Source organism: Carcharhinus amblyrhynchos, chromosome 8 (assembly GCF_965287045.1).
Source record: "Carcharhinus amblyrhynchos chromosome 8, sCarAmb.v2.hapA, whole genome shotgun sequence".
NCBI lineage: Eukaryota > Metazoa > Chordata > Chondrichthyes > Carcharhiniformes > Carcharhinidae > Carcharhinus > Carcharhinus amblyrhynchos.
Window position 1 is genome coordinate 10595385 of NC_137331.1, and position 15853 is coordinate 10611237.

General features: G+C 40.9%; 1 protein-coding gene across 2 annotated transcripts in view; it reads right to left on the reverse strand.

Moving 5' to 3' along the window:
* LOC145346441 (upstream-binding protein 1-like) overlaps positions 1-15853 on the reverse strand; it is an 87737-nt gene that overhangs the window by 20582 nt on the left and 51302 nt on the right. For both annotated transcript variants that reach the window (XM_080193676.1, XM_080193677.1), the window contains 3 exons: positions 15766-15820; positions 2833-2926; positions 1810-1900 (listed from right to left, as the gene is read on the reverse strand). In XM_080193676.1, coding sequence (XP_080049802.1) covers positions 1810-1900; positions 2833-2926; positions 15766-15820 — 240 coding nt within the window. The remainder of the gene's footprint in view (positions 1-1809; positions 1901-2832; positions 2927-15765; positions 15821-15853) is intronic.

The window sequence follows — 15853 nt, forward strand, 5'->3', positions numbered from 1 at the left end:
TCGTTGATTGAGGGGTAAATATTGTCCAAGACACTGGGAATAACACCCTGCTCTTCATCAAAACAGTGCCATTCACTAAAGCTGGCAGATGGTGTCCGAGTTTCACGGCATCCGAAAGACAGCATTCCCCAGTGCTGCTCCGCACTAATAATTAGATCCACTTGCCAATCCATCAGCACCTTCTTCTCATGCAGTATAAATTGATGTTCCGTTTGATATCCTAATGAGTGCAATGCAGACAGCTTTGACAGCATGCCTCTTTTATAGCAAGCTTCAAATTCGGTACTTCCCAGCAACTAATTAAAAATTAACTGTTTCAAAACATACTCATCAATCATTACAATTGGCATCATACATGCTCTAGAAGAGCAAATTTCAGTTATTTCTAAATATTTTACTTCGGAACACTGTTAGCTATAGTCAGCAGCTCTTTTAATGTGAACACACAAACTACTTCTTCGGTAGTAGCCAGGAAGCTATATAACCTCCTAAGCTAAATACTGCACAATTTAAGCTAATTATGTTAGTAGACATATATACAACCCGTTGCACTGCTTCATTCAGTCCTCAGTATGCCTGGTTTACGGATTCTGAATTGCCCAGGCAGAACTTGAAACAGCCCAAAAAATAAGACAGGATTTTCTGCCTTTTCTCGCCAGCAGGATCTTCTGGTCTCATTAATGACAAACCCCCACTGTGGATTTTCTGGCAGTGAGGGATAGATTCAATGGGAAATCCCACTGGCAACAACAGGCCACTTTCTGCTACTGTGCCGAGAATTCCCCTCTCCCAGCGCCTTTTAAAATTCATGCCACATAAGTGCCCCTCCCACTCTATGGCATGGTGGACACTTAGTGATGACTGTAAATAGAAACTAGTGGAGGGGAGAGAGAAACAGAGCAGGGTGTTTAGAACTCAGCAGATTGAAAAAGAGAGGAAGACTAATAGGAGGCAGAGAGCTGGGTGATTGGGAGAATAGAGAATGAAGGTTGGAACTGAAGCCTGGAGGAGTGTGGAATCAGAAATGTGCTTGAGCATGGGGATCAATATTTCCTGCAGAGGAAAGAGCAGCATCAAACATACAGTTAGTAGGAGTAGTACCAAGGGGGAAGTCGCTAGTAAAGAGGTGTGTAAAACGTGAGGATATTATTGTGGCTAACAAGAAAGATTGTTTTTACTGGTCGGCAAATCAAAAACAAGGTACACAGACTGAGAATTCTCACTGTGCATGCAAAGCTCCAATAAAGCAGAAGTGAAATGCAGGTGGTGGCAAAGTTTGCCAGGGATCACTGTGGAAAAGGAAAGAATATTCTTCCTTCCCTATACTCCACAGATGTCAGTGCTTAAAGAATTCTTTCCACAGCATTCCTTTAATGACCGTTGTAGAACCAGAGAAACACTCAGCCTGTATGATGCATACTCCATCTAATTTTTCAGCATGTTTCAAAAGGGCCCTGAAACATGTGCAGGATTTTCTTTAGATTTAAATTAATCTACTGCTCCTTTCAGATAGCCTGCCAAGTATAGCTAAAAACATAGATGGCCAACATGGCAAGGGCCATGAACAGGTACATGTCAGGTACAGGACCAAATTTCCAGGGACTGCTATTAATGTACACGGTTTGTGCCCCAAAAAATTGGGAAAATTCATACTAATTTCTACCCCAGTGTTTCCAAATAACTTTTGCTGAACATGACCCTGTCCAAGTACTGGGATGTAAGGTCAGGCCCACCATGTAAATTGAGTTTGATAGCTGTGATTTAAATGAAGTACAAATGAGCCATTTTATTTGGCTTCTGAAATGTTACCTTGCTTTAAGTGCATTGAACAATCTAATCCCATCAGCTGAGCCACAGATCTGGACAAGATCATCTCGTGTCAACTTTAGTAAATCAGAACCTGTGAAATCATCAATTATAGATACTAAATAATTATGAAGCTTTCATCAAGAACAAAAACAAAAAGAACCATTTGACCAACAGAAGGAGAGCTGGCACAACCTAAGGTACCACTGTTAGTTTAAAAGTTGAGTTTCTGAGAACAAATTTTTAACCAAAAGGGGTCAACTTATACATGGATAATATCTTTGAACGGTTGAAATCCACCCTCTCCCATTGTCCCACCAACTAACTGGTTTACAGCAGTACATCAGCTGATTGCAGAGTTGCCAGGTCAGAGACTGTTCCCACCAATCCTGCTATCAAAACCAGCAAAAGGCTGTCACAATGTACATTTCAATTACTCTGTGCAGACATGAGGAGCTGAACATCTGCTTTCAAATGAGTAGGTTTTCACTAGGACAAATTTGACTTAAGTGACTAGAGGGTGGTAAATATGAGTTTGGATCTTTTGGCCAATAGTTGGGAGTTGATTTAAACACTAAATATACACAAGAATAAACTAGCATAAACTTGAATGATTGACTTGTACATGAATAATTTGTAGCTTCTTGGATATTATAAGTCAGAACATGCTTGCCAATTTATTCTCTATTCTTTCCTCAAATGCCTTAGTGCCACACACTGTATAGTGTGTCCGTGCAAAGTAATAATACTATACTTTTTGGCTGCTTTTCACTGATTTTGGTGATAGGGTTGGTGAGAACAGTCAGGCAAACTGCTCTCCACAACACAGCCAACTAAGAGAATTCAGGCAGCTTTTTTAATCCACAAGTTCCTGCCCCCTCTCTTTCTGGCAGGAAGAATGTCCATTCAGCTTTTCCAAAGCATCATTGTTAAAGATGAAAATTCAAAATCCTATTCAACAATTTAATTCCACTACCTGCTGTCATTTTATATTGGCAATGTACAGAAAGGAAGAGCAATCAGTACCTGAGAAGTTTGAAAACAATCTCGCATAGGTCGAGAATCTATTCTTGTGCAACCATTGCTGGGCCTCCTGTATTGTAGCTGTTGGGCATAGTTGCTGGAGAAGGGGGAAAAGTAATGTATAAAGGGTGACAAATTTATTAAAATTTACAGTCAAGGCTCCAATAATCCTGTAGCACCACATGGACAATTTCTGTAACAAATTACTTCTGCTTTAGAGAACATTTTAATATTTTAAAAATATCCCTTTCTTATTTAAGAATATATTGGGTGCTATTTGTTGAGAATTTTCTGATATTTTAACTTTTAATAAATGTTACCTGTTGAAACTTTTAAGGGCTGTTACAAGGCACCATTGCTGTCTCAGCTCAGTACTTGCCCAGCGACAGTAAACTAAACTGGTGGCTATTTCCACTATTTCCATTTGGAGGGTCAGCATTTACAACACTGTCTCCTAGTGATTGAATTTTAAGAAGCATTCCTCTAATTCTCCTCATTTCAAATGGGAATTTAACCGTACAAAACTCTAAACATTCTGATGATGTAACCAGCTGAAGGTGTTACTGATGCACACCAGAATAATATAAAATTCATATAATGTTAAACAGCAATAACTTAATGCACAAAAGCTCAGATTCATAGTTTTACAAAATTATCCGATTAAGGAGCAGAGCACAACAAAGTTAGAAATATACAAAATATAAATGTTGCAAGATATAATATGCATACAGGTTAACAATCTGGAAAGCAACAGGGATCAGAAAATTAATGCCAGCAGGCTTAATTCAGATTTAGAACATGCTATTCATTCCAGTACAATTTTTAAAATTTAATTTAGGATATGTGTGTAAGGCCAACATTTGCCAAATACGCTTGGGAAACTAGTGGTGTGCCTTCTTGAGCTACACTTCATGTAGTGCAGGTACACCCATAGTGCTGTTAAGGAGGCAATTTCAGGATTTTGGCTGAGCAACAGCGAAGGAACAGCAATATAATTCAGAATCAGGATGAAGTGTGGCTATTTAGTGAATGCTTAGGGTGGTGGATGGGGTGTCAATCAAGTATACTACTTTACTGTGGAGTGTTGTTGGAGCTGTGATCAAGGCAAGTAGTGCGTATTTCACCATGCACCCAACTTGTGCCTTATAGATGGTGGACAGTCCTTTGAGTCAGCTGAGTTACCACAAAATTCCAAGCTTCTGCCCTATCATAGCAAGAAGTCTCACAACACCAGGTTAAAGTCCAAAAGGTTTATTTGGTAGCAAAAGCCACTAGCCTTCAGAGCACTGCTCCTTCGTTAGGTACCTGACAAAGGAGTTGGACTTTAAATTGGTGTTGTGAGACTTATTGTTTTGTTTACCCCAGTCCAATGCTAGCATCTCCACTTCTTATAGCCACAGTATTTACATGGCTGGGCCAGTCAACTTTCTGGTTAATGATAACCTATGGGGTGGGGGGGGAGTCAAGAATTGTAATGCCAATGAATATCAAGGGGAGACGGTTCACTTTTCTAGAGATAAGTCACTGCCTAACGTTTGTATGACAGAAATGTGACTTGCCACGTATCAATCCACGTCTGAATGTTGTTGCAAATGATAAACACCATGTATAGCAAGGAAGGTTATTGATGCTATAGCGGAATATGGTTTGGCCAAAGACACTACCCTGAGGAAGTCCCAAATTGTCCTGTGGCTGAAACATTAGGCCTCCCAGACAGGTATGACTCCAACCAGTGGAAGGTTTTCTTGATTTTCACTTACTTCAATTTGCAAAGGCACCTTAATGCCACACTCAGTAAAATGCAGCCTTGGGTCAAGGTCACTCTCATCTCACCTCACCTCTGGAGCACAATTCTCTTGTTCACTTTTGGATCAAGATGTATGAAGATTAGCGCAGAGTTGCTCTTATTACTGATTTAGCATTACTTGATAGCACTGTCATCAATAACTTCCATCACTTTCCTGATGATTGAGAGCTGACTAATGGGGTGATAATGGGGATTGAATTTGTGGTCAGGATACATGTAGGCAATTTTCCACATTGTCAGTTAGATGCTAGTGATGTAGCCAGACTGAAACAGCTTTTGCACAAGTCTTCAGTACTGCCACCAGGATGTTGTCAGAGCCCATAGCCTTTGGTGTTTCTGGTGCCCTTAGCCGTAACTTGATAAAGACTCGCATCTATGATTATGGAACCTCAGGAAGAGGCAGAGATGGATCATCCATTTGGCACTTATGATTGAAGATGGCTGCAAATCCATAAGTCTTGCATTTGTACAGATGCGCTAAGCTCCCCTTCCATTGAGGATGGTGATTTTCAGCCACCTCTCCTATTAGTTGCTTAATTGTCCGTCATCATTCACAATTGGATGTGGCAGGAATACAGAGGTAGATCTGATCAGCTGGTTGCGGGATTGTTTCGTTCTGTCTATAGCACGCTGCTTCTGATGTTAAGCATGCATTTTGTCCTGTTTTGCAGCGTCACCAGGTTAGCACCTCTTTTTTCTAAAGATATGCCTGGTGCCATTCTTTGCACACTCCTCATTGAAAGGGAGTTGGTTCCCTATCTTAATTATAATGGCAGAGTGAGAAATATGCTGGGCCAGGAGGTGAGATTGTGCTTGAATACATTTCAGCTGCTGAAGGCCCGCAGCACCTTATCGATACCCAGTTTTGAGCTGCTAGTAATGTTATGAGTTGATATAATTTAATATGATTATAGTGCCAAACATAATGATGGAGGATATCCTTAGTGTGAAGTTGGGACTTTGTCTCCCCAAGGACAGTGCACTGCTTTCACTCCTACTAATACTGTTATGCACAGATGCATCTCTGATGGGTACACTAGTGACAATGAAGTCAAGTAGATTTCTCGCTCTTATCTCTCTACTAGCTGAAGGTCTTGTCTGGCAGATATGTCTTTGAGGATCCAGTCAGCTTGATCAATAGTGATATGACTAAACCACAATTGATAATCATCATTGAAAGTGGAGTCACAGGTGGACAGAGTGGTGAAGAAGGCATTTGACGTGCTTAGTTTCATCGGTCAGAACATTGAGTACAGGAGTTGGGACATCTTGTTGAAATTGTACAAGACATTGGTATGACCATACTTGGAATACTGTGTGCAAATCTGGTCACCCTATTATAGAAAGGATATTATTAGACTAGAGAGACTGCAGAAAAAATTTACTAGGATGCTATCAGGGCTTGATGGATTGAATAAAAAGGAGAGGCTGAATAGACTGGGACTTTTTTCTCTGCAGCGTAGGAGGCTGAGGGGTGACCTTATAGAGGCTTACAAAATAATGAGGGGCATAGACAAGGTAGATAGTCAACATCTTTTTCCAAGATAGGGGAGTCTAAAACTAGAGGGCATAGGTTAAGGTGAGAGGGAGATACAAGTGTCCAGAGGGGCAATTTTTTCACACAGAGGGTGGTGAGTGTCTGGAACAAGCTGCCAGAGGTGGTAGTAGGGGCGGGTACAATTTTATCTTTTAAAAAGCATTTAGATAGTTACAGGGGTACAATGGGTATAGAGGGATATGGGTCAAATGCAGGCAATTGGGATTAGCTTAGGGGTTTCAAAAAAAAATAAGGGCAGCATGGACAAGTTGGGCCGAAGGGCCTGTTTCCATGCTATAAACCTCTATGACTCTAAATTCCCATTTAGAGTACAATCTGTGTCCTTGCTACCCTCAGTGCTTCTCCCAAGTGGTGTTTAATATGGAGGTGCACTGATTCATTAAATGAGGGAGGATGGTAAGTGATGAATAGCAGATGGTTTCTGGTATTGAATTTGGAGGACTCCCAAAGTCCTCCCAAAGACAGTCTTACCTGACTGTATACTACTGTACTGCCTGTCACCTCTAGACAGGGAGTCTGTCTTGTAGGTGACACAGGACATCTCCAGGAATGGCAACGGTTGGCTCTAAATCATTGGCCGTAAGGTATGCTGATTGTGACCATGTCAGGATTTTACTTGACCAGTCTGTGGGACCGCTCTTTCTATTTTGGTACATACCCAGATGTTCATGAGGAAGACTTTACAGCACGTGCCTTTGCTGCTTCCTGTCCTAGGGCAATGCTGGATTGCCGGTCCAATTTTATTCTTAGTAGTTTATTTTTACTTCGTTCTCTTAGTGTCACAAGTAGGCTTACATTAACATGCAATGAAGTTACTGTGAAAATCCCTAAGTAGTTTGATACAACTGAGTGTCTGCTGGGCCATTTCAGAGGGCAGTTAAGGATCAACCACATTGCTATGGGTCTGGAGCCATATATAGACCGGTCTGGGTCAGGACAACAGATTGTTAAAATTTAGTCAAGATTTTTGCAACAATCAGACAACTTTTGGGTCACTTTAACTGATGTTAGCATTTTAGTTCACCAATTTGTTTTTCAGTAAATTGGAATTCATATTATCCAACTGCCACAGTGAGGTGTGAAGTCTGTTGTAGAGATAAGAACATAAGAAACAGGAGCAGGAGTAAGCCATCTAGCCCTTCGAGCCTGCCCCGCCATTCAATAAGATCATGGCTGATCTGAAGTGGCTCAGTTCCACTTTCTCCCCATAACCCTCAATTCCCTTGCCTACCAAAAACCTATCTATCCGTGCCTTAAATATATTTAGTGAGGTAGCCTCCACCACTTCAACGGGCAGAGAATTCCAGAGATTCACCACCCTTTGAGTGAAGAAGTTCCTCCTCAACTCTGTTCTAAACTGCCCCCCCCTCCCCATTATCTCTAGTCCTGCTGTCCTTTCTGAGCGGGAAGAATCTCTCTACCTCTACCTATCCATCCCCTTCATTATCTTATACGTCCCTATAAGATCCCCCCTCATCCTTCTAAACTCCAACGAGTACAAACCCAGTCTATTCAGCCTCTCTTCATAGTCCAACCCCCTCATCTCCGGTATCAGCCTAGTGAACCTCCTCTGCACTCCTTCCAAGGCTGCAAGTGCAGCGACCAAAACTGCAGCTGCGGCCTCACCAGTGCCCTGTACAGTTGCAGCAAGATCTCCCTGCTTTTATATTCTATCCCCCTCGCTGTAAAGGCCAGCATCCCATTTGCCTTCCTGATCATCTGCTGCACCTGCAGACTGGGTTTTTGCGACTCATGCACAAGAACCCCCAGGTCCCTCTACACCGTAGCATGCTGCAGCTTTTCGCCCTTTAAATAGTAATCCCTCCTACTATTATTCCTGCCAAAGTGAATAACCTCACATTTGCTAACACTGTACTCATCTGCCAGGTCCTCGCCCACTCGCTCAGCCTATCTAGATCCCTCTGCAGACTTTCCACACCCTCTGCACAATTTGCTTTTCCACTTGTCTTTGTTATTATTATTAGTCTTTATTATTAGTCTAGTAATCCAGATGCTAACATGATTATTCATGTTAGCATCTGGATTACTAGACTAATAAAACACAATACACCTGGGTGGGTACAGGAGTGAAGAAAAGGTTAATAAATGATTTTGAAACAGTGAGAAATTTTATAAGGCTTAAACCACAACTGTGGAATGGCTGAACATGAAGACTCAATATGTAACAGCTAAATTCCGACATACTACTCAAGTGTCTTTTTTAATTTAAGGAACAAGTGCAGCCAAGTGTTTATTTCTAAACGAAAGGGAAACATGCGAGGAAGTATATAGTACCCATATTGAGCCCCTTAAATCTACTTCAATCTAACACATCAGAAACTCTATTGCTCCAATTAACCCCCAAGATAAACTTCTGCATAATTATTTCCTGATCGCCATACTGAAGAGCCTTCACACACACATTATTTAATTGGAATTGCTAGGCATCAGACCATATCTCACTTCGCCAGTCATAGAGGAACCAGTGGTTATTCATAAAGAATGTCAAGAGATCAGAGTATGCCATGAGATAAAGGAGCAGGGGCAGAGCTGGGATTCAAAAAAAAAAGGTGTCAATAGCCAAATCAAATACAGGGGAAAAAATATCAATAAGTGACATCAGGGTGATGTTCCAGTCAGCAGACAGAGTGGAGAAACAAAGAGTGAAATAACAGACAAATGTTTTAATTTAAACTAAATTCATTAACTATAAAGAAAGGCTTCTTCAATTCATTAGCATAAAAGCTAAAGCCGATTTAACAATTTTTCATATAATTAAAATTTGTGCTCAATTAATCAATCAGATCTAGGGGACAAAGCTAAAATTAAATAGAAGAATAAAAACTAAAGAAATCTTAAATTTCAAATTATAATTTCAGGTTTTAAATAACAAAAGTTAAGTAAAGCATTCTCCTACATAATAGGGCAGCATAGGGGAAACAGAACATTGATGAGTCTTTACTTATTTAAGTGATAAGTTTAACAGTCAATAAATAGAGGCAAGGCAGAGCAGCACAGACCTATGCAGTGTACATCCTGTTCCATGTGAGTACTCCAAGACACTTCTCATCTCCTAGACAAAATATGCACAGGCAGTGTTGTAAACTACTATAACTCGAGCTCCAGGTTTTGGACCTTGAGAAGCAGCTGATGCACATCCATGAGGTTTTGAGCTCTGTTGATAGTATTTTTATAGAGGTGGTCATCCTGTACTTCAAGAGTATGCAGACAAAAGGGAACTGGGTGGTCTCCAGACAGTCAAGTAGGACAATAGTTAGGTAATGCAGGAGACCCGAGTGCATTATCCTCTCCGACCAGCATCTCATTCTCAATACTGGTGGGAGTGAAGGCTTATCTGGGGATCCCAGAGTGCAGTAAGGGCCACATTCACAACAACACACCAGGCCCGGTTGCAGGGTTAGTGGGCAGGAGTAAGACTGGAAAAAACAGCCATCATAGGGAATTCTACAGACAGGCTTTCCTGCTGCCACAGTCATGAATCCAGGCTGTTATGTTGCCTTTTGGTGCTAAGGACAAGGATGTCACTGAGCTGCAATGGTAGTTTTATTTGATTTATGAAAACTATTATTTATTGCACACTATACAAAGCATACCATTCATAGGGAAGGAAAGGAGAAAGTGCAGAATGTAGTGTTACAATCATAGCTAGGGTGTAGAGAAAGATCAACTTAGTATGAGGAAGGTCCATTTTGGCGTTTATTGGTAGGGGGATTGAATTTAGGAGTCGCAGCGTCATGTTGCAACTGTACACAACTCTGGTGCGGCCGCACTTGGAGTACTGTGTGCAGTTCTGGTCCCCACATTACAGGAAGGATGTGGAAGCTTTGGAGAGGGTGCAGAGGAGGTTTACCAGGATGTTGCCTGGTATGGAGGGGAGGTCCTATGAGGAGAGACTGAGGGATTTGGGATTGTTTTCGCTGGAAAGAAGGCGGCTAAGAGGGGATCTTATTGAAACATATAAGATGATTAGAGGTTTAGATAGGGTGGACAGTGATAGCCTTTTTCCTCGGATGGAGAAAGCTAGTACGAGGGGGCATGGCTTTAAATTAAGGGGGGGTAGTTATAGGACGGATGTCAGGGGTAGGTTCTTTACCCAGAGGGTGGTGAGGGATTGGAATGCCCTGCCTGCTGCGGTTGTAAATGCGCCTAGTTTGGGGGCGTTTAAGAGATCCATGGATAGGTTTATGGACGAAAAGGGATTGGTTTAGGTTAGAGGGTCATTGTTTTTTAACTGGTCGGCGCAACATCGTGGGCCGAAGGGCCTGTTCTGCGCTGTAATGTTCTGTGTTCTAAAAGTCTGATGGCAGCAGGAAAGAAACTGTTCTTGAGGGGCAGCATGGTAGCACAGTGGTTAGCACTGCTGCTTCACAGCTCCAGGGTCCTGGGTTGGATTCCCGGCTCAGGACACTGTCTGTGTGGAGTTTGCACGTTCTCCTCGTGTCTGCGTGGGTTTCTACCAGGTACTCCGGTTTCCTCCCACAATCCAAAGACGTATGGGTTAGGTTGATTGGCCATGCTAAGAAATTGCCCCTTAGTGTCCAGGGATACGTAGGTTAGAGAGATTAGTGGGTGTATATAATATGTAGGGATATTGGGGTAGGGCCTGGGTGGGATTGTATTCGGTGCAGACTTGATGGGCCAAAGGGTCTTTTCCTGCACTGTAAGGTTCTATGATTCTGAGTCGGTTGAGCTGACCTGAGACTGACATAACCTGAGATTTTGTATCATTTTCCCAACGGAAGGAGGTCTTAATTATGTTGGCTGTTTACGATGGTGGGAGAAGTCTGTTGAGTAGACAGATGCCCCTATCGATGCCAACATCATAGACAAAAGAGTGATCCAGGTGGCAAAATGTAGGCAGCAAGAAAGGAAACTAACAAGCAAAGCCTCAAACTTTGTAATCTCTGCTCCCATGTCCAAGTCCTGAAAGGTAGTACTTTGGCACTGCGAAAAACGGGGGCTGTACCTTTGGGATGGCCTACATCTGAACCATGTTAAGAACAGTTTTTTTTGCAAACTACATTACTAGAGGGGTAGAGGGGGTTTTAACTGAGAGAAAGAATGATCCTGGTAAGGGACACTTAGGCTCACAAAACAATAAGATATTGCAGCATTACAAGGCAGCTATTTAGGTAACAATACCCAGAGTGTGACAGAAATGGACAGAGAATATCAAAATGTAGCAGCAAATAGGGTGGATGGGGGGAGCGGGGGTACGAAAAGGCAAAATTAATGGCTCTTAAATGAACGTATTCAGCACAAAACAAATGAATTAACAGCACAAATTGAGGTTAAAGAGCATGACAGTATAGTCATTACAGAGATCAGGTTACAAGGAGACCAAAGATGAAAATTACTCAAGGGTATGTGACTTTTCGTACAGACAGGCAGAAAGCAGTAGTTTTTGTTAGTGCAAAGAATAAGTACAATAGCAAGAAATGGTCTTGGATCAGAAGATCCATATGGGTGAAGGTAAGAAATAACAAGGGAACAAAGACATTGGTGGAAATAGTCTATAGACCTCGTAACAGAAGCTATACTTTAAGGCAGAAACAGTTGCTATACTCCAAGACAGAGAATAAATCAGGAAATAATGAGGGCATGTAAAAAAGGCAATACATTAATCATTGAAAACTTTAATATTCACCTGGATTGGGAAAATCAAACTAACAGAAGTACAACTCAATGTATTCAGGACAATTTTCTTGGACATACTGCAGGTCCAACCAGAGGTCTGGCTATTTCGGATCTGGTAATGTGCAACGAGGCAGGTTTAATGAACAATCTCGGAAAAAAAGATCCCTCAGCAAACAGTGATCGTAACTTGATAAAATTTAGAATTCTGTTTGAATGAGAGAGACTGGGGTCAGAAACAACTGTGCTAAACTTAAAAAAGATTACAAAGGAGTGACGGCAGAGTTGGATGGATTGACTGGGAAAGGAGTTTAACAGAGAAGATGTGTGATTAGCAATGGCAGACATTTATGAAAATATTCATGGCTCACAACAAAAATTCATCTCAGTAAGGAAGGAGGATTCTAGGAAGGGGATAAATCAACCATGGTTAACCAAAGAAGTTAAGGATAGTATTAAACTGAAAGCAAAAACAACGTGGCAAAGATTAGCGGTAAGCCAGAAATAGGGTGAGTTTTAAAAACCAACAAACAATGACCATAAAAAATAAAAGTGAGAAGTTAAACTATAATGGCAAATTAGCAAACAATATAAAATACAGTAACAGCTTCTTTAAATATATAAAAAAGAGACAGGCCAAAAATGACATAGGCCCCTTAAAGAATGAGGCTGGGGAAATGGGAAACCAGGAAATGGCAGAGGAGATACATAAATACTTGTAAGTCTTCATGGTGGAAGACATTAACATTTCAAAAATACTAAAGAGATCTTTTTCCATCAAGCAAGTTCAATGTGACCCTTTTTACCAGAATTCCTGCACATGATGTCTTTGCACCAACAATCTGCCTGTTCTTTGCACAATGATGGCAACTGAAAGTCTGTGTTCTGTTTTTTTTTCTGTGTTCCCTAAAGGGCATTAATTGTACAAAATGCTTTCATGGTAATCATTAGACTTCTTAAATCCTAGATTTTTATTGAATTCAAATTTCACCATCTACCACGATGGGATCCCAACCTGGGTTCCCAGAGCTTTATCCTGATTCTCTAATACTAATTCTATGACTTTACCACACTGCCACCACTTTCTCTTCCATATCCAGATGTTTAAATTATTTTTTAAAATTGACAATTGCTGGGCTAATGCGACTTGTATGAACATTCTGGCCAAGACAATGCAAAGGACTAGTAGGCGAGACCTCTGCACCAGCCTGCTCTGGACAAAGGCAAAGCTATTGGGACTCATCATCTCCAATACTGTGTTAATGCTTCCACAGTTATCTGTTCGAAATACAAAGGATTTTAATGAAAGTCCTTAAAGTCTATTGTTAATTGAACGGCTTGACTTGAAAGCACCTTGCCACATGACTGATACTTGAGCTGTCTGAACTGCTTCAATGATACACTTTTGAATTCTGCCTTCAGTTGCAGCTTATTCTCTCAGAAGAGGAAAACAGACTCCAGGCTAACAGCTCAACTCTGACTTTCATCTTTCTCAAAGTCAGAAAGAATCCTGAATTTCACCTCGTGTGAACTATTTCCCAGAATATAATACATTGCTGCAACTTCAACTGACTCAACCGAGCTCCTAGGACAAAAATCAGGAATTCTGCCAAAGATACTGGAAATAATCTTTCAGACATTGACTTACTTATATGGATTAATGCCAATATCTCAGATTTTTTTTTAAGTAACCTGCAATTTGTAACTTACTTCTCTTTCTTCATTGCATGCTCATGAATGTGAAGTGTGTCACAATCCATGCTTCAGGTTTTGAATGTGTTAATAATTCCTAGTTCTGTTTCACCTCAAAGAAGCTGCTGTGGGGTTATTTTTAACATCAGACCTTAAACTGGGGTTTGGGAAACACTCCACAGCCCATTTCAAAAAGGAGGATACTTGGGAAACAAATTAAATCTATCACTGTCACAGGCTGAAAGGAGGGAACTGTAATAATAACTCAATCCACCTCATCCCTCACGTCAGTAACCCTTTAGAAAGGATACGAAAACATTGGAGAGAATGCAAAAATAATTCACAATAGGGATGAATGTCTTCAGTTAAATGGATAAGTTGGGTAGAGAGGATAGAGCTATTCAAAATCATGAGTGACATGGACAGAGGCAGAAACTGTTCCCATTGATGCAAGAATCAAAAAAAAAAATCAGAGGATACCAACTCAAGGTGATTGTCAAAACAAACAGTTAAATGAGTACAAAATTTTATTACGCTGTGAGGGGTGGAAATCTGGCATGCACTGCCTGAAAGTGTGATGGAGGCAGATTTTTAAAAAACTAGATAATTATTTGGAGAGCAAAAACTCTGCAGGTTGATGGGGAAAAGGGGGGCATGGTGAGTTACTCTTGCCAACTGCACAGAGGCTATGGATCAACTAGCTTTCTTCTATGTTGTTTCTATGATTCTAGCTGGTTCACTACAGAACTAAAAATCAATTAACCGTACATCAATAATAGGAAAAATAATGGAATCTTTATTCAAAGCTGTGAGAGAAAAACATTTCAAATCCAAAAATAGACAGATAGTCAGCACGGATTTCAAAAGAGCAGGTAACATTTCAACAACCTTACTGAATAATTTGTAGTAGTAACAAAAAGACTAGACAAGAAAACCAACCACTGAAATTCAGGTTTAAGAAAATTGAAAACAGGGAAATCATGTTAATCGAAAATTTGTCTCCTCCAGGTCTGAGATGATGGGTATCCTCCCTCTATGTAGTGGGCAATCCAAGGATTGCTCACCGTGGCTCAATGATGCCATGATAACACAATGGGCAAGCAAAAAAGGCAAACTCTAAGAACTAACCCACCTGTACAGGGACTAAACCCGTGATTTTGGTACTATTAAACACCACACTCTTAAGCATTTGAGTTAACCAATCCTGTGCACCATACTTTTACATCAATTTTATACTTTAAAATCAATCTTTTGAACTATGTACCAGTCTTTCAGAAGGTGGTGCCAGTTACCAATCATTTTATTTTATGTGGGTGTGTTTGTTAAACCGATATAACGGGTGAAATTTTCCTATAAATTGCCAGTGTCAACTTTGACTGAAAACCACCATGCATCTCTCCAGATCCACAGCCAAGTTTTCAGACCAGAACTTCTGACAAAAAAAAAGTGTGTTGGAGCACTCTTTCTCCCTCTTCCCCGCAGCCCCCCTCCCCCAAACACCACTGGGGTCTTGGGGATACTAATCACCAATCACAGGCACCAACTCTTCCCAACACACATAAACAACCTCACACGGGGCTCCCCAAAGGGCCCTTCCCTGGCAATGCCCCCAGGGCAGCTTAGCAGTGCCAATCTATGCCAAGGGGCACTGCCCTGCATGCCAACAAGAACAACAACACACGTGCAAAAATCGTTCCCAATGTCTAACTGGGGAACAAGGATAAAGGAACACCCACATTAATTTTATTTAGAATGCCTGTGAAAACGAGAAATTGAAATACTGATTATTTGCAGAACACTGAAATATCTTAATTCCTACTGTTTCAGAATAAACTTTTAAAAATCTACTGCTGTTATACCCTTAAGTGAAGCAATACTTAATTTATGTCAACAGTTGAATACTTCTAAATGTCAACATTTTTATATTCAGATCAATGGTATTTTGCAGGATATTGAGCAATACCGTAATCGCACCAGGCAAGAGCATGGCAAGACAGACAAGGAAGCAGTTGTCAATTATAACTCAGTTTATTTTAAAAGATCTCAGTTTCAAAGAGTAAATCTATTCCATGCTATGCAGAGCTGAGTAGTTTAAAGCCTCAAAACAGGATTGCATGTAGTTCCCATAGCCAAAGATTAATAATATTACTTTCTGATAAAGGTAAACTGTGCATTGCCCACCAGAAGTAATCCTCTAGCTTTACTGCTGTGGGGAGACACATACCTCCACTACAAACTGTGTTGTCCCTTCTCCTTGATGATTTGGTGAAGAGGAGTTACTGCAAAACAACAGCATTTATGAGTTGCAGTTC